We start from the raw sequence: 19726 nt of genomic DNA on the forward strand, positions 1-19726 counted from the left end.
CTCTAAGCTTGCTATAGGATTTCCTTTTTTAGATTGTAATGAAAGCAGCAAAGCACATCCCTGGGAAAGTTGGGACCTGAAGGTGTGCTTAGGGTTCTGTGGACCCTAGCAATAGTAATGTCTGTTTGAGATGTACAGCCTAAGTAATTGTTGAAGATGGCAGTACAAGAAGTGTGCAGAACGCTGTGTAGTGGCTTCTGGTATACCACAGAGCCTGAAATTTTGATGGTAGCTTCTGTTCTTGAGATCATCTAGCAGAAGTTGTAGTTGTATGACCTGACAGCTAAGGGTATCACAAGTTTCCTCTGTCTTTGTTCCTTTTTGCTTCAAGTCCTCAGTGTTCTGTATATTTTCTGAAAGCTTACTGTCTAAGCCTGTCACCTACTGTTGCAACTTATGCAATTCCCCCTTAGAGGTAGTTTCTAGCTTATGGATGAGCTGTTCTAGGTCTGATTTGGTGGGAAGAGTTTGCAACTTTGCCCACAGGGCACGCGCCCTTGCAGTGGCAGAAGACAGCAATTTGGTCCCAAATGTGTGAGGTGCCTGAGAACTCAACGTGGTGTGCTGCTGGGCAGTGAGGGAAGAGGAGTCTCTGGGGGTTAAAGATGCAGGTCCGAGATGGGCTCAGGGGAGCTACTGTTTTTCAAAGCGGTTTCCATGCTTCAACATCCAGTTGGCATTACTGTAGCCGATATTGGGCGACAGTGTAAGAGAATGTGGCAGGCATGGGGATAAGTCACTGAGCAGTGAGAAAGTTGGCATGCTGCACCTGCTCATGTCACCTTGAGACCCCTCGCCTGTGTCCTTCCGAGGTTGCTCCAGGAGCGCCAGCTCCTGTGGAATGTCCAGGCATGCAGCAGGTGCCATCTTGATGAGCTCAGAGGAGAAGGAAGGCGGCTGTGTCTATTTCAAAAATCTCTCCATAGCAGCTGCCGGGCAGGTCAGTAAAGTCTTCTCAGTTTTCTGCCTGTGAGTCATTCTCCATTGAAGGCTGGTGGAGACCCGTGGACAATCGCAGAGAGGTTGTAGAAGATAAGCTGCCCGAGAGCTTGGCCAGCACATAGCCTACTCCTCCAGGCCGAGACCACGCCACCCCAAAATTATTTTTACTGAAACTATTGTTTTAATATTTATGCAGGTAAATATCTTCCATTCAAGTTGGCCAAAACTATTTCCTTTACTAATCCATGCACCCGCTGGCAGTGCTGTATACTGTAAATGTACGACGCATCAGCTACATACAGTATACTGCGCCATTTTCTGGCAGTGGTACTGGGACTTCCCATCCCAGTTCTTGAACAAAATCAGGTAGGGTGCTACTCAACCATTCACAGGAAGCTTTGTATTTTTCTGAATAAATACAAGGCTTCACCTGATAGGCCGAGATAAAGTGGCAGGCAGATGCTGTCACAATCTGCACCTCAGTCATTTAAAGGAAACCTTTATTCATTGATAAAATATATGGTTTCCTATTTAGCTTTGTTTAGGAATGGGACACAAAGCTACATCGTTTATACAGCGCTATCTGCTTGGCCCTAACTATATAAAAGTAGCAAAAAACTACAGTACCCAGAATTGGCCAAAAGATGATGCTTTCGAAGTCTTCACAGCTCATCAGTTAAGAGCTGTGTATGATGGCTGTAGTGATATTGGCAGGAGTTTGACAGTAATGAACCCAGAAATGCACAGATCTGAGTGCTTCTGGGTTCATTAATCACAGAGATCAGGGTTTTTCAACAGCCTATGGACAGCAAGTAGATAAAGCACATCTAAACCCAAAAACAAAAAATGTAATATTGCAGTTCGCCAGGCATTTGATGTATAGATGCTTTAGTTTTCTTTTTCAGGATTTTTTTTTTTTCACCTGAAGATCCTATCAATAAAACACTTCTTGTTTCTGAGATGATATTCTTACTTACTCCATCAAACCTATGAAGAGAATAATGAGCGTCATAACAAACGTATCTGCCTTGGGGATGAGAGGGATAAAATAGGTTACAGAAGAAAATCTGCATTTTCGGAAAATATTATTTGCCTGAACAATGAAAAAGAAACCCACAGTTACCACATTAAAGTCTAATAAGTGTCATTTTGTTACATCATTTTTTTTCTAGGGGGAGGAAGAGTGGGGGCTCAGTTTGGCTTATCTCTAGCCCTTCTGCACAAGGCAATTGAAGTACTGGATCACTGTGTTTGCAGAATAAGATTGTGAGCACCTTGCAGAGCAGAGAGCAATGTGTCTGACGGCAAAAAGGAAAAAAAAAAAAAAAAAAACCACCAGAACATTAGGTTTTTTTTTTGTTTTTTTTTTTTTTTTTAAATAAAATCGCATATAAAGACTACATTCACAATGGCAATTTGGGCCAGTGCGAATTGTGAGGCAGTAATCTTCTGATTCCTGCTGTTGCTCTGAGGTGCGGTCCTAGGACCCATTCACTATAACAGGTCGCCAGCAACCACAGGTATTAGCAGCTGTCCACACAGCCAGCAACTACCTGCAGTGATCATTTCTGGACAAAACAGTGTGTCCAGCAACGATCAACACAGGTAAACGCAGGCTGTGCTGGGAGCCATGCATAGCTGTTCCCAGCATATAGTCTACAATATGTAAGACTCAACAGGAATCAGAAGATTCCCACTGCTACAATCGCACCGGCCTAAATCCTCGCTGTGAATGTAGCCTAAAGTCATTTTAAAACATTCCTGTGGAAAATCAAACACGAGGATACAAATGACACAACAAAGCATTTTGGGAGCAGACTTTACGATGCTCTCTACTAACATATTGTAGACTATATGATAGTCTGGTGTACACTTGTGTGCTACATATTGGAAAATCTACGAAATGGAAAACATGTAATAAAACACATCTTGAAATGTGTAAAGATTTTAAGCACTATTGACATCTGTGACCATATTACAAAACAATGCAGTTTCAGGAAAAAAAAAAAACCCACCTATCTCTTCAGTCTTCAAAAATCCCAACGCCACGACTGTTTTTTTTTTTCTCCTGTCCATCCAGTTCTGAGATTTACACAGCTCTGCCACACTCCCCAGCCCTGAAAGTAGAAGCAGCAAACTAATGTGCTTATCTCTGTGGCACTCTACTCTCTCCTCCTGTCACCATGTACCTTGCTAGCACACAAGCACCAAAGCACTACTGATTCATTCCATATGTTGCTTCTCTCTCCCACTCTGAGCTCTGCTCCACAGAAGATTACAGGAGGTGAATACCAAGTTAAATCTGTGTATTTACACTGCTTGCTTTTTAAAAATGTTTTAACCACTAGGACGTCATCTGATCATCCCGGTATTTTTTTTTCAGCAGCCGATTCTGTGTAATGTAATTGCAATTCTAGTGGCTAATTAGCTGCTGGATTGCTTTTACAAATGGTTGGAGAGGTATTTTGCCAGATGTAAACAAAGCCATTTATAGCTTGGGAAAGCTTCTGATCACACCAATTTTGGTGTGATCAGAAGCTCTTAAGGGCAGAGGAAAGATCTGGGGTCTAATAGATCTCTCAGTAAAGAGTTGCTTTCACTCCTTATTGTGATCACAAAGGATGTTTGTGTTCCTTGTGATAGCAAGAAAAGTGATTTAAAAAAAAAAAAAAAAAAAAAAAAAAAGGGACAATGTAAACAAAACAAGAAAATTTATATTAATTTTTTTTTTTTAAAGCACCTCTTAACTGGTAACCTGCAAATGATATTAAAGCATCATCTATGGAGATTTTTAGGTATCCTAATTGGGAAGTATTCTATGGGCGCATGCAATTTTAAAGAGTGGCATGTTGGATATCTATTTACTCGGCATAACATTGTCTTTTATATTTTATTCATCAAACTTTAGTTCTTCCAAAAAAGGGGGGAGGTGTACGATCTGTCAGTGATCAGTGTTGGTGTAATCTGCTGGATGGATGACAGGAGGGAGAGCCTACAGAGGACAACACAGTTCACCTCTTCCGGGCTCTTTCATCGCTTCTCTCCCTGCTCCAGGCATTCCCCTGGTCCTGGCTTCACAGCTGCTAGAGGGAGAGGTGCGCGATCGTCGCTCTGCAACTGCTTTCCCCCACATCGATCTTCCTGCTGTCCGCCGCTGCTCAAAGGGACCCTTCTTCAGGGGGAGGGCGGTGCCGCCCACCTAAAAATTGCCACCCTAGGCAAACGCCTTGTTTGCCTCTTGGTGGATACGTCCCTTGATCCTGGCCCAACCAATCAAGATGGCTGAAGATTCGAACTTGGAAGATGACTGACCGAAGGGTCTAGCGGCTGCCAAGGGAGCTTGTCCAGGCGAGTACAGTTCCACTTTAAACTAATGTCTATATATTCATGTTTGTTATTTTGCCTATAATGTCACGTCCACTTTAAGATGCATGTAGTGAAGGGATAAAAAGCGGAAAACAAAAAAAAAAAAAACAAAACAATACAGAGCTGGTTTAGCATTCGTTTAATCCATCTAAAGTGTCACTACAATCAGACACCCAAACCAACATATCACCAATATATAGATCTGTCCTACAAGAACAGGGGGGCAAGCTCTGCCTCTGCTTTACAAGCCTATGTCAGCCAGATGAACCTTAGAACAGGTTTACAGCAGGGCTTCCACTGCGTGCAACTGGTGGGCTTCCCTTCAGTTACAATGAGGAGCAATCAGGAATTCCACTCACTTCTTCATAACCTTTATCACCCGGTCTAAGGCTTTTCTCTGCTTGTCGTCCACCAAATGATATACAGATGAAAAGTAACAGCAGTCTAGGGTGAAAAATGAAAGAATATCTAACTTGATTAATCTGGGAAAAAAAAAATAAGTAGAGTATATAGGATTTTAAAACAGTTTACGGTAGGGAACACAGCAAATTTTCCATTTCAGGTAATATAACAAACATGATACATTGTTACAAATATAAAGATGAACTCGAGCCTTATCTTCAGTCTCGCACAGTTGTATAGGCTCCTCTCTTGTACTGAAATTGCTTACTTTGATGTCACTGAACACTGTGAGCTTTTCACAGTGTGCCTTAGAAGCTGCAGCAAGCCAGATAGAGCTTCACTAATTTGCTGGCTGGAGGACATTCATCATCTCTTTTTTTCCCCCAACCTGCCTCTTTCATATTCCTTGCATTTCAGTTCTTTCAATCATGGAGGCTCAGCATCATCACATGTGGCGGTTACTCATAGCCTGGGAATGGCCACTTGCCCCGACTGACATCCACTCATCAAGGCATTTTGATATCTGGATAACGCCTCCCAAGAACCGGCCTACATCTTTCACCAAGGCTGAATGAGTTTTTCAGGAAACCATGTACAGCACCCTGCTGGCTCCTTCCATCAGCCATAATCTGCTTGCATTGCACAGAGAAGCACAGAGACACAGTGATTATGTCAAAAGTAGTAAAATAAGATGGATGCCAGCACATGGAGCAGCACAAGCCCTGAGGAAAGGTGTGTTAGGTGGGCCACAGCAGTTCTCAAAGTCCTGGCACAGAAAACAGGACTTGTCATACCAAGCAGCTCCCCTGGGGGAGCTTCTTCAACTTTCACAGCCCTGAGTGATCTCTGTGTCAGCTCCTGAGAAGGGGATTTTATCTTGATTGATTCTTCTTTGACCTGCTGGACCACTCCTTCACCACATGAGGGCGCTTGATCTGCATCTTTCCCAGCTATTTCCATGACCAGACCAGAAAGGAGAGGGGAATCTTCAGGATATATATTCACATGCGTATTATTTATACGCTTTCTGGTTAGTGCGCATTTCTATCATTTGCACTGGGAATCAAGGAGCACCTTTTATTGGACTGTGTTTTATTATTATTATTCATGATTTACTAATAGCGCTGCATTTTGTATACATAGTAAAATAAGGTGTGTAATGAAAACAGAAAATTTTTTTTTCTTAAAAGGTCATCAGCATGTTGCTGGGGGTGGGGGGTGATGAAGAGGAACCAGGGGAAGCAAAACATAAGTAGATTGTAAACATAAAATGAAATCTAGCCAAACAACTATTTAAAAACAATGAATTTAACACATTTCATTTTTGCAACAGAGTAGCTTTAAAAAAGTAAATTTCTAATGACAGCTATCCCTGCAAAGAAAATAGTATACTTACCTCTCCCACTGCGTCTGCCTCAAAAACACTGATGTGATGAAGAAAAATCATACAATGAAGTCTACTTAGAAACTGACATTTCTATTATTGCCAAATCCCAATGGTCCACCCATGCACACAGTGGTTCCGCCTGCCTACCCCTATGGCTCTACAAGATACAGTAATGCAGGGTTAAAAGAAGGAACCACTGAGCAACACAGGGCAAGTATACTACCTTTTCTAATCAGTATACTTGTCTAAAGTCAGTGATTCACAAAGTACTGAAATAAATAAATTAGCATAAAAACTTCATTAACATGGTCAGTATATGTAAGGAAATAAAAGTTATAACATGGAATTTGAAGAATAATAACCTTTACAACTATGTATGTATGTAAGTGTGCCCTTACCTATACAGAAAAGTAGCTGCCCTTTCAGATGCAAAATTAGAGAATAAAATTACCAGCTCTTATGTTGTCAATTGTTTTGTTTGGTGACAGGACAAAAAGTCATCTGTGCCCAAATATTGCACCCGCTGTACTGCTTTCATTTTAAAGAACCAAATTAATTCTCAGTTAAAATCGGCTAAATACATTCCTGAGGCATCAAAGCAAAGTGTGCAGTCCTACGGTTTATTTTGCTTAGAAAGCAGCTACAGCCTGGGTAGAAAAGCCTGTCCGCCGCCAGCATGCTGCAGAGAACTATGCTCTCTGTGTGGACGCTGTGGTCTCTCTGAAGAGGTCTAAAATGCCACTCCTGCATAATTTACAGGTAACATACAAGATTCTGTTCATTAAACTCTATATCTCACACCAAGGCTAGTCCATAACTATATCAAGAAATATGTTAAAGTCATGTAACAAGAGTAACATACCGTGTCCCTGTAACATGGCAGCCACAGAGGCCTTCTTTATGGTGAGCTCCACACAATTCCCCCAATCTTTCTTCATCTGGAATTGGTTAAAGTGATAGGATGGCCACCAGTGACTCCTGGAATTCCACGCCTCCAGTATCCAGGATGTCTGACCACTAAAGAAGAAAAGTTTTATGTCAGTCTAGTGTAAATCTTATATTGAGCAATTTACAGTATTTACTGCATTTTTTTTTTTTTTTTTTTAAAGTAGGCCAGCACCAGTTGCAGGAAAAAAAAACAGCAAGAAAGAGGAGGTGAGTACTGCAGTAAAAGCTGACTCATTCAAACCACCATATGCGAGTCCAAGACCTCATAGACCACCTCCTGGGGGTCCCTCATAACACTGAACTGTTTTGTGCACCAGCAGGGACCACCCACCACCAGAAGAAAAAAAAATCCCATACAACACATTAAAAAGATATGTATACTAAGCCCCCCAACAGGATTGAAGGGAGTTGGCAGGAAGGGGGATGCCTAACTACAGCCATAACTATACTTTTTTGTTTTGGATGGAGAGGGGAAATACTGAACTCCTGTCACAGTACAAAGCATTACTGCGTATTGAGCAACTTAACAAGAACCTTCACCCTAAAGTATAGGTCACGCTGCCCTGCCCCCTCCCCCTCTCTCTCTTACATTTGGATATAGTTTTTTTTTTTCCCCAACTGATGCCATTTATTTGTGCTGCAAAACAGTACTTCTGGATCTCTTTCCTAAATGAGAATTACATTGTTGACCACCACCGCCCTGTGCAGATGTGCTGCAGGGCGTCAGGTCCAGAGTGCAGTGGGACAGGAAGTAAGGGGACCTCAATCACTCTCTCTGGGATAGTAAGCGAGGGGACCCATCTCTCTCTCTCTCTGGGGTAGTATGCGAGGGGACCCATCTCTCTCTCTCTCTCTCTCTCTGGGATAGTAAGTGAGGGGATCCATCTCTCTCTCTCTGGGATAGTAAGTGAGGGGACCCATCTCTCTCTCTCTGGGATAGTAAGTGAGGGGACCCATCTCTCTCTCTCTCTCTCTCTGGGATAGTAAGTGAGGGGACCCATCTCTCTCTCTCTCTCTCTGGGATAGTAAGTGAGGGGACCCATCTCTCTCTCTCTGGGATAGTAAGCGAGGGGACCCATCTCTCTCTCTCTGGGATAGTAAGCGAGGGGACCCATCTCTCTCTCTCTCTGGGATAGTAAGTGAGGGGACCCATCTCTCTCTCTCTCTGGGATAGTAAGCGAGGGGACCCATCTCTCTCTCTCTCTGGGATAGTAAGCGAGGGGACCCATCTCTCTCTCTCTCTGGGATAGTAAGCGAGGGGACCCATCTCTCTCTCTCTCTGGGATAGTAAGCGAGGGGACCCATCTCTCTCTCTCTCTGGGATAGTAAGCGAGGGGACCCATCTCTCTCTCTCTGGGATAGTAAGCGAGGGGACCCATCTCTCTCTCTCTCTGGGATAGTAAGTGAGGGGACCCATCTCTCTCTCTCTCTCTCTCTGGGATAGTAAGTGAGGGGACCCATCTCTCTCTCACTGAGACATAAAGCATGAGGACCCTTCTCTCTCCCTCATTGGGCCAGGAAGTGAGTTGATCCCCCACCCCTCTCATTGGGACAGGAAATGATAGGATCCTTCTCTCTAGCTCTAGACAGGAAGTGAGGGGGACCCCCCCTTCAATGAGACAGGTAATAGGACACTCTCAATCTCTCTCATTGGGACAAAAAGTGAGGGGGTCTTCTCTCTCCCCCTCATTGGGACAGGAAGTGAGGGGGTCCTCTCTCTCTCTCTCTCTCTCTCTCTCTCTCTCTCTCCTTTTCTCATTGGGAACAAAAGTGAGGGGACACTTCTCTCTCTCATTGGGAACGGAAGTGAGGGGACACTTCTCTCTCTCATTGGGAACGGAAGTGAGGGGACATTTCTCTCTCATTGGGAACGGAAGTGAGGGGACACTTCTCTCTCTCATTGGGAACGGAAGTGAGGGGACACTTCTCTCTCTCATTGGGAACGGAAGTGAGGGGACACTTCTCTCTCTCATTGGGAACGGAAGTGAGGGGACACTTCTCTCTCTCATTGGGAACGGAAGTGAGGGGACACTTCTCTCTCGCTTTCATTGAGACAGGAAGTGAGGGGACCATTCTCTTTCGGACTAAATGTGAGGGGACCCTTCTCTCTTTCTAATTCGAACAAGAAGTGCGGGGAGCCATCTCTCTCTCTTACTGGGATAGCAAATGAGGGACCCCCCCTTCCCCCTCCATCACTGGGACAGGAAATAATAGGACCCTTCTCTGTCGCTCACTGGGACAGACATTAGGGGACCCTTCTCTTTCTCTGTCCCTAATTGGGACAGGAAAAGATGGGACCTTGATCGCTCTCTCACTGGTACAAGCAGTTAGGGACCTCTTTCTTTCTAACAGGGTTGGGGAAGGGGAAAAAATAAAAACTCTTTAGTGGAGTAGGAGAAGGAATATAATGTCTTTTAGCTTTCAGATGCTGACAAAAAAAAAAAAGTTGAACTGTACAATTTTAGAACCCTTCTGTACTGACACGGATAGACATTTAGTTTTGGATAGAGTGGGATTGGAACTCCTGTCAGTTTCTACTGCTCTCTGTGCTCCAGTTAGGGAGATTCACCCTCTATTCATCCTGCTTACTGTTATCATTGAAAGTAATAGTAAGAGAAAATCGCGAGTGTTGGGTAGTCCCCAGAAAAGTAATATAGGGGAAGTCTAGTGGGGACACTACTTCTGGTGACCCTGGTGAAACCCCAGGATTGTTGAACTTTAGGAAATTTCCTCTGACTTCCCGTTTTGGCTATGGGACAAGGAGTGAAGTGAAATCTCCTTAATGGGACAAAGATGGCAAAAAGAAAACCTTGCCAGGGGTTATGACCCTCCCTTACTTGAAAACTGAAAAAAAAAAAAAAACACAAAAAAACTTTGGCCTTAGTTCTACTGTAAGTGTATTACAAACACACACACTCCATACTGAGAACAGTAAATCAAATAAAAAAAAAAAAAAACAACAAAACAAACCTTTTCAAATAAACTCTGAGTATATTTTCCGCCTCCCACCAGGTGATGTTCCTTCTCTGGTGCATTAAACCCCATCAAGGGCTTAGTCATACTGGTATCCCTTGTGGTTTAACCACTAGCCTACAGGGCACTTATACCCCTTTCCTGCCCAGGCCAATTTCCAGCTCTCAGAGCTGTCACATTTGAATGACAATTGTGCGGTCATGCAACAATGTACCCATATGAAATTTTTATCATTTTTTTGTGACAGATAGAGCTTTATTTTGGTGGTATTTAATCACCTCTGGGTTTTTTATTTTTTTCTTAAACAAACCAAAAACCACTGAAAATTTTGAAAAAAAAAATGTTTTTTCTTAGTTTTTGTTATAAAATTTTGTAAATCAGTGATTTTTCTCCTTCACTGATATGCGCTAATGAGGCTGCAGTGATGGGCACTGATAGGCTGCACTGATGGGCATTGACAGGCATCACTGATGGGCACTGAAAGGCAGCACTGATACATGGCACCGATAGGCAGCACTGACTGGCGGCACTGACAGGTGGCACTGAAAGGCAGCTCAGATGGGCACTGGTAGGCACTGATATGTGGCATTGATACAAGGCAGTGATGGACACTGACAGGTGGCGCTGCTGGGGCTACACTGATCATCAGGGCATACTGATCATCAGTGCCCTGATGATCAGTGTACATGTCCCCTCCGCGGAAAGCAGATTACTGGCTCTCCTCTCCTCTCGAGCTGTCAGCGTGAAAGCTCGAGAGGAGAGAAAACTCGATAACCGGCATTTCCCTGTTTACATGTGATCAGCTGTGATTGGACACAGCTGATCACATAACCGAGCCGACATCTTCAGCTCTTTCCGTGATCGGTGATCCGCTGTGTCCGAGGGACACAGCGCACCGCCGATCGCCGCGCTGCGCGCTCCCTGAGCCACACATGCGCGGTGAGATTGAAAAGACTTCATATGACGTCCTCCCAGAACGAGAGAACCACCTTGCATCCGTCATATTACTATATGGCGGGTGGGAGGTGGTTAAAGCATATCACAGAAACAGCACAGCATTGGAGTTAGTCTGCTCAATGTACAATGCATGCTGAATAAAGTTAATGTGAAAAAAAATAAATATTTGGTTAGGGTGCGGCAGTATACTTTCACTCCGTGTCTTAGGAAGCAGATGGACCCTGCTCAGCCAATGCACCTGTGATGTTACTTTTACATTTCTTCCAGCTGTCTATGCTGTTTAACAGCACCGTATAAGATAGAACTAAACTAAACTCTGTAGTTGTATGTGTCATACAAAAAGCAATTTGTTTTTATATGAAATCCAATGCTTTTCTGTTTGAAGAAACGACTTGCTACATCTGGCACTGTAATCAGAGTTGCAAGTTATAAGTTTAGGCATTGTCTTTTTCAGTAACTTGATCGACTTTCAAAATATGTGAAGCATACCTCCTACTGCTGGAGAGTGAAAAAGGAGATGGATGCCACTTGTCATGTGACATTGACAATAAATGGAATTAGGTATGTATGCTTTACATTATAAAAAAGGAAAAAAAAATTGCTGAGGTTGCTGAAGAAGACAAATTTCTAAAACAAAAACATAAGAGAATGCCAAATATGGCAGGTCATTTCTGCAGGTCTCCAGCCAGAAAAGCATTGAATTTCATATAAAAAACAAATTGAATTCTGTGTAACACACAAATGGAGCATTCCATTTCTACTGTATATCTTACCACTAACCATAATTAACAGGCAGGAGATGGAACAACTTCTGTGGCACTTAATTATGTTTAAAGGCATTGTACACTTTCAAAATGTTCTTGTCGTTTTAATATAATTGAAAAGGTTTTTTAATAAATAAAATCGCTTACAATAAACGCCATACTTACTTGCTCTGCGCAGTTTAGTGCCCTCAAAAGAAAGTTGCTTCCTATGGGGGCACTCATGCAGGCTGGATCCTGAACTGTACTGTCTGCGTCTATAGACACACACAATCACACCATGGCTCGGCCCTACCCTCTGCTCCTTTGACGCAGGATTAGATTTACAGAAGCCAATGGATATCGCTGATATCAATCTGACCTGTGAGGAGGGAGGAGTGCAGAGAAAGCCGGTGCTCTCGGGTACAGCGTTAGATCAAGATTGGGCTCAGGTGAGTATAAGGCTGGGGGATGCTGTGGCATGGGAGGTTTTTTTAACCTTAATACAGAAAATGCATTAAGGTAATCAACCGTAAGCCTTTGGAACCACTTTAATTCCCTGTGTCGTTTGTTTTCCTTGCATTGTAATGATGGGCTCACACGGTTTAGCTGAAGTTTATAATGTTATGACCGATCTAGTCCTCTATGTTCATTCATTAATCCACCTAGATTGTCCCTAGTCGCCAAAGGGAAATGCAACTTTTTGTACTAGGTCACAAGCTATGCCTCACCATCAAAAATGTGTGAGTACTAATGTGATGAAAAATTGCATAAGGAGCTCTATGTTAATTGCTCTGCCTGTTTGTGCCTGTTCAGATAGAGTCTACCCAATTTCCTAGCTGGAGGACATCCAGCATCATATAGCTCTTCCTTCCCAGTGATGCCATCACTGGGTCTAAAACAAGGTATGTAATAAAAATGAACTGGCGAGGGGAGGCCAAGAAAACGTCTGAAAATTCCAGTCTGCTGCAGACCGATGACCTCATTCTTTAAATGCATTACAAACCATCCTAGCTGCACTCTGTGTTTTTCACCTGTATAAGATGTGCATTGATCATGTAGTTACATGTTTGTCCTGTAGGCACTTCCTACAGTACAGGGGTGGCGAACACGCGGCTCCCGGCCAAAATGAATGCGGCTCTTTGCTCTTACTTCTTTGATCTTACCTGTTCCTCTATCCAGCGGCGCGCTGTCTTCCGGCTTCTGTAGTGTGGGCACTGGGCATGACAGCCGGGTGCCAAGTGCGCATGCGCAAGAAGCGGTGCTTTTTGTGAATGGTAAGGCGGTACCTGGGACAGATGACAGATCCATGAAGCCGCCAGACCAAACACAAAGCGCAAGTGCTTCTCGCTCATGCGCACTGGGCACCCGGCTGTCATGCCGAGCGCCATTACAGAAGCCGGGAAGACAGCGCGCGGCTGGATCGAGGAACAGGTAAGATCAAACAAAAACTCTGCGGAAGTAAGAGCGGGTACCTGTCAAATTCAGGTACCCGCTCCCCACCTCCCCAAAGGTCAGCAGTCATCTGTACTGTCCGCAGTCTCTGGTCATCCCTGTGCTGTCCGCAGTCTCTGGTCATCCCTGTGCTGTCCGCAGTCTCTGGTCATCCCTGTGTTTTGTAAGGGGAAGAAAGTGTTATGGTGAATAATATGGTTTTAATTATGTGTTTTTGTGTGAGTGTTTGTCTGTTTTGGCAGGTCACTGTGTGGTGTGGCTCTCTGACTTTCACAGTTTAAAATTTTGGCTCTTTGTGTCTAACTTGTTCGCCACCCCTGCTATAGTAGAATAAATCTTCAGATTCTGGAGTCAGAACTTTGTTTGTGTTCAAAAGTGAGGCATGTGGCATGCCACTGCACAGGTAAATACATGACTTCTGTCTGTAATGAGAGACCTGACACTTCTTGTGAAGAAACTACATATCCCACATTCCCTGGGTCTCTCAGTCTAGTGTTCTGCAGGTGAGAGCTGAACACAGTAAATAGATGGAATACAGAAACAAATAGGCAGAGCAATTAATATGGAGCTCACTCATGCAGTGTTAAATCACATTAGCCCTACCGCATTTGTGATAAAACAGGAAAAAAAACAAGGCAAACATTGGAAGCAGTGTGACCTTTAACATGAAAAGTTTCCTGTCCCTTTGATGAATAGAGAATTGGGAATTGATCAGCCACAATACCACATACTGCAGTCACAACATGTGAGCCTATCACTGAAAGGTAAATGCAAACAAACAAATGACACAGGGAATATCACTACACGAATACCTACATTAAAACAACTAAAACATTTGAGTACAATGCCTTTAAAGATGCTCCTCTCAGCCTTGAAACTTGATTGGAGCTTAAGGCCTGCTTTTTAATAATAAGTAAAGGTAAAAAAACAAACAAACATACACTTTGTGACATTTATTCACAGTCAAGACACCACCCAAAGCAAAACTGACAGTAACTTTTGCCTTGAGAACTTTGCTCACCATTGCAGGGTTTTCTTCAGCTGCTTTGCTAAACACTTCCACGCTTCCACACTGTCCTTCCAACCGGAGTAATCCAGGAGGTCAAACAGAACATTCAGTGCAAGCTGGTGATGTTCATCTGACTCTATCAAAATAGAACAATCACATATGTCAATGCAAATCAAAGTTGTATTTTTGATCAAAAAATTATTTACATTATTATTGGGTCCCCCACTGACGCTCCTGGCCCCTCCTCCTTGTCGAAGCTGCTTGCTCTGGGGGCACTCGTGCGTGCTTGCTCATGAGTCAGCCTTATATTATTATTATTATTATTATTATTATTATTATTATTAATAATAATATAATATTGCAGGATTTATATAGGGCCAACAGTATGCGCAGCACTTTACAATATAAAGGGGGACAGTCACATTACAATACAGTAGGAATAGGAGGGCCCTGCTCATGGAGCTTACAATCTAAAGGAAGGGGAGGTGATACAAAAGGTGATAGCTGCAGGAAACAATCTGGTGGAGGTGATTCAAGTACAGTTCTTAGGTGGAGGTGGGGTAGGCTTCCCTGAATAAGTGAGTTTTCACAGATCGCCTAAAGGCTTTGTATCTCCATATCAGCTCATGGGGGAGATCTCTGATGGGGGGCACAGTCTCTGATGGGGGTGCTGCTTCAGATTGAGTGCGGCTTAGAACGAGTGCGAAGCAGTTAAACACAGCAGTTGAACTAAAGCAGGAGAACTTAAGCAGCAGGAAGACACAACAGCAAGAAACTCAACTGCATGCTGGACAGACTGCAAGCAAACACCCTGGGAAACATCTCTTACATACCTGAGTCCCACTCCGTGTACCTTTATATAATACGTCCCCTCTTCTCCTTATCACATTACTATCCTCTATTCCCAAATCTCATTTCTTTACCCCTCTGCTCCACCCCAAAACTTGTACATCTCCCCCTCATTGCTATCATCTCCCTACTATTGCTCTCATCACCTCCCCAAAATGCCTCTTCCACTCCTCCTTCTCATTTTCCTCTCCTCCGTTCCCAAAATCCATTCACTATATCCTTCTGCTCCTCCCAAACAATTGTATATTGTGTCCTCACTGCTTCCTTCGCCCCTCTACGGCACCCACCACCTCCTCCTATTACTCCACTCTCCCACTGACCCGAACACCTCCACTAGTAGTTTCTCACGCTCCTGCACATCCCGCTCCCATGCCACCTTTCTCACCCTTCTCCTCCTCATAACCACGGGGGACATCTCCCCGAATTCTGGCCCTCCACCACCTCCCTCACCCGCACAACACCCTCCCGCCTCCACGTCCCGCCGCAACCCCCGCAACTTAGTATCTGTCCCCCTGCTCCCTAAAATCTCCCCCCCCCCCGTTTTCATGTGCACTCCTGAACGCCCGATCAGTGTGCAACAAGCTCACCGCCATCCACGACCTCTTTGTTTCCCGCTCCCTCAACCTCCTAGCAATCACGGAAACCTGGATCCAGGCCACTGACTCTACCTCCCCTGCTGCACTCTCCTACGGTGATCTCACCTGGACCCACTCACCCAGGCCCAACGGTCGTAAAGGTGGTGGGGTTGGTCTGCTCCTGTCATCGCAGAGCACCTTCCGAGTCCTCCCAAACCCCCCCTCCCTATCCTTCTCCTCCTTCGAGGCCCACTGCGTCCGACTATTCTCCCAAACCCCCCTGAAGATTGCTGTGATATACCAGCCTCCTGGATCCATACCCCGCTTCCTGGATGACTTCTCCTCCTGGCTACCCTTCTTCCTCTCCTCTGAGCTACCCACCATCATCCTTGGGGATTTCAACATCCCTGTCAACCTCGACAACCCGGACACAGCCCATCTCCTCCACTTAACCTCCTCCTTTACACTTGCACAGTGCATACAATCCACCACCCACTCCGACGGTAATATCCTTGATCTCGTCTTCTCCAACCGCTGCGCTCCCCACAACCTCACTAACACCCCCTTCCCTCTCTCTGACCACAACCTGAACACCTTCTCTATCTTCTCGTCCTCCAATGCCTACCCCTCCAAATGTCACACTACTACCAGCCATAACCTCCACAACCTTAACCCTGCCTCCCTCCACTCTGCAGCTGATCAACTCCACGACCGCATCCTCCCCCTGTCCTGCCCCGACTTGGCTATGACCGCCTACAACAACGCGCTCTCAACAGCCCTTGACACACTAGCGCCTTTAACCACACGCAACATCAGACCCCGACCGCTCCAGCCCTGGCAGACTGATCACACCAAAACCCTCAAACGACACAGTCGTGCCCTGGAGCGACTATGGCGCAAAACCAAATCCCAACAAGCCTTCACCCGCTACAAATCTGCCTTCCACACCTACACCTCCTCCCTCCATGCTGCCAAACAGGCCTACTTCTTGACCCTCATCAAGGCCCTCTCCTCCAATCCTCGCCGACTCTTCTCCGCCTTCAACTCTCTACTCTCTCCACCCCCACCTCCACCCAGCACCTCACTCACTGCCCTTGAGATTGCCAATCACTTCAAAAACAAGATTGACACAATTCGCAAGGACATTGCCGCAACTCACACGCCCTCTCAACCCTTCCCCTCTCACACAGCTACCCCCTTATCCCCCCTTCCCCTCAACATAACCCGCAGGGACTTCGTCGCTGCTCAAACTCTCCAACCCCCTTCACCCTCACTCAGCTACCCCCTCATCACCCCTCTCCCACGTCCCCACCACTGCTCTGACCTCCTCTTCCACCCCACCCTACATTCCTCATACTGAAGCTCCCCCAACACTCCGCACCTTTGACCTTACTACCATCGAGGAAGTCTCCAAGATCCTCTCTGATGCCCGCCTCACCACCTGCCCCCTCGACCCTATCTCCTCACAACTCCTACGACCTCCTTCCCTCTCCATCCTACGCTCCCTCACCCACATCTTCAATCTCTCCCTCTCCTCCGGCACTTTCCCCTCCCCTCTGAAACATGCACACATCACCCCCATACTTAAAAAGCCCTCCCTGGACCCTAATGACCCGAACAACCTCAGACCCATCTCCCTGCTCCCATTTACATCTAAACTCCTCGAGCACCTATTCTACACCCGCCTATGCTCTCACCTCAACGACAACAACCTCCTCGATCCCCTACAGTCCGGCTTCCGTCCCCTACACTCCACTGAAACTGCCTTACTCAAACTCTCCAACGACCTGCTAACCGCCAAAGCTAATGGCCACTATTCAGTGCTCCTACTCCTTGACCTCTCTGCGGCCTTCGACAGTCGACCACCCCCTCCTCCTCAAAAAACTACACTCCCTCGGCCTCAGAGATTCTGCTCTCTCCTGGCTCTCATCCTACCTGTCACAACGCTCCTTCAGCGTTACCTATAATGATACCACCTCCCCCTCACTCCCCCTCTCTGTTGGGGTCCCTTAAGGCTCTGTCCTCGGGCCCCTTCTCTTCTCCATCTATACCTCCTCCCTTGGCCAACTCATACACTCACACGGCTTCAACTACCACCTCTATGCCGACGACACACAAATCTATCGCTCAACCCCCCACCTCACCCCCTTGGTCTCAGCCCGAATCACACACCTACTTAGCGACACATCAGATTGGATGTCACTCCACTTCCTTAAATTGAACCTCTCCAAAACCGAGTTTCTTGTCTTCCCCCCCCAGCCCGGACACCACCCCCCATTGACTTCTCTGTCACATCCAACAACGCTACCACCAAACCCGCCCTGCAGGCCAGAGTACTTGGTGTCATTCTGGACTCCAACCTATCCTTTCAACCCCAAGTCCAATCTTTAACAAACTCGTGCAGACTCCACCTCCGCAACATCGCCAAAATACGCATGTTCCTAACCCCAGAAACCACTAAACAGCTCATCCACTCCCTCATCATATCACGACTTGACTACTGCAACTCCCTCCTCACTGGCCTGCCTCGCCGCTGGCTATCCCCGCTTCAGTCGATCCTGAATACGGCTGCCAGACTCATTCACCTTTCCAACCGCTCTGTCTCCGCCACCCCCCTCTGCCAATCCCTCCACTGGCTTCCGATTGCGCAACGGATCAAATTCAAAATCCTAACGCTGACGTACAAAGCTGTCCACCATACTGCCCCGAACTACATCACTGACCTAATATCCAATCACGCACACTCCGCTCCTCACAAGACCTCCTTCTCTCTAGTTCCCTGGTCTCCTCCTCCCATGCCAACCTCCAGGACTTCTCCAGGGTGTCACCCATCCTCTGGAACTCCCTGCCCCAACCCATCAGATTATCATCTACTCTCCTCTCCTTTAGGCGCACCCTGAAAACCCATCTCTTCAGGGAAGCCTACCTCACCCCCTGCTAACTTGCCGACCTCCTCCACTATTCCTACCACTCCATCCCCCACAGCTATCTCCTCCTGTGCCACCATCCCCTCCCTCCTAGATTATAAGCTCGAAAGAGCAGGGCCCTCAATCCCCTCATGTTTTGCATTGTATTGGTATTGTTCTGTCACATGTTCTGTCCCCCTTTGTAATGTACAGCGCTGAGCGAACTATTGGCGCTTTATAAATACTGTATAATAATAATAATAATCTCCATAAGATATACAAACCGTGGCTCAGTCCTGCCCCCCGCTCCCTCCTCACTGGCTGTGATTGACAACAGCAGGAGCCAATGGCTTCCACTGCTGTGCCACAGTCAATGAGAGAAACCCAGAAGAACCTCTCATGCACAGCGCTGTATCGTGATCAGGCTCAGGTAAGGGGGCTGAGGGGGGAGCTGCATACTGAAGCTTTTTTACCTTCATGCATAGAAAGCATGAAGGTAAAAGACTTTCAGCTTTTATAACCACTTTACCAGTTATACCCATTATACAGAACAGTGACAACGCTGTTCATTCTGCACTGAAATCGTACAGCAATGTTATCAAAAACATTTTGTTAAAATAAAGACAGATAAACTATACTTGTGTGCAATATTCAGGAGCAGCTAATTACACCATAATTATCTGTTGGACTACTAAAATCACTAAAGCAAACCTGAACGTAGAATTGTATTTATTTATTTACTTTTATAAATCTCCTGACTACTGATTAACCCCTTGTTATCCCCAACTACAACTGAAGTCTCAGCATTTGTATTATACCTTTGGTACAGAATTGCTACAAAAAACAAAAAATGTTTGATTTTTATTGTACGAATGCAAACCTACAAAATTGTCTTCCCCACTGAGCACAGATGCAGCAGCGCGATGAACTCTGCCATGACCTGTTGTAGCACGTCTAGTTTGGAGGTCACAGGCTTTTTCTGTCCCTATGCATATCAAAGCGCTCCAGCAGTCCACTCTCTACAATAGGGGTGGTTCATGATGTAGCAGTAGGCAGCTTTCCTCCTGCTGGGCCCTGGTTTTCTGTCTGCTGTGACAGCTAGACTTCATCTGTTGGAGCAGATGGGGGCTTCAGCTCAGCAGGAGTGTGCTGTCCTGACCTCCCGTTGGAGTTGGGGGTAGAGATTTGGGGGTCCTTCTGGCCAGCTCTGGCTGCCC

At 45.6% G+C, this 19726-nt stretch overlaps 1 protein-coding gene across 8 annotated transcripts in view; it reads right to left on the reverse strand.

Annotated features, from left to right (window-relative positions):
* Positions 1 to 4432: 4432 nt before the first annotated feature.
* The window catches only part of TAF1A (TATA-box binding protein associated factor, RNA polymerase I subunit A), a 53080-nt gene continuing 37786 nt past the window's right edge, over positions 4433 to 19726 (reverse strand). For all 8 annotated transcript variants that reach the window (XM_089685050.1, XM_089685044.1, XM_089685043.1 and 5 more), the window contains 3 exons: positions 14192 to 14315; positions 6960 to 7114; positions 4433 to 4752 (listed from right to left, as the gene is read on the reverse strand). In XM_089685050.1, the coding sequence (XP_089541176.1) occupies positions 4664 to 4752; positions 6960 to 7114; positions 14192 to 14315 (368 nt within the window). In that variant the 3' untranslated portion in view covers positions 4433 to 4663. The remainder of the gene's footprint in view (positions 4753 to 6959; positions 7115 to 14191; positions 14316 to 19726) is intronic.

This window comes from Staurois parvus, unplaced genomic scaffold, assembly GCF_062004578.1.
Source record: "Staurois parvus isolate SC_StPar_1 unplaced genomic scaffold, SC_StPar_1.0 ptg000362l, whole genome shotgun sequence".
NCBI classification, from domain to species: domain Eukaryota; kingdom Metazoa; phylum Chordata; class Amphibia; order Anura; family Ranidae; genus Staurois; species Staurois parvus.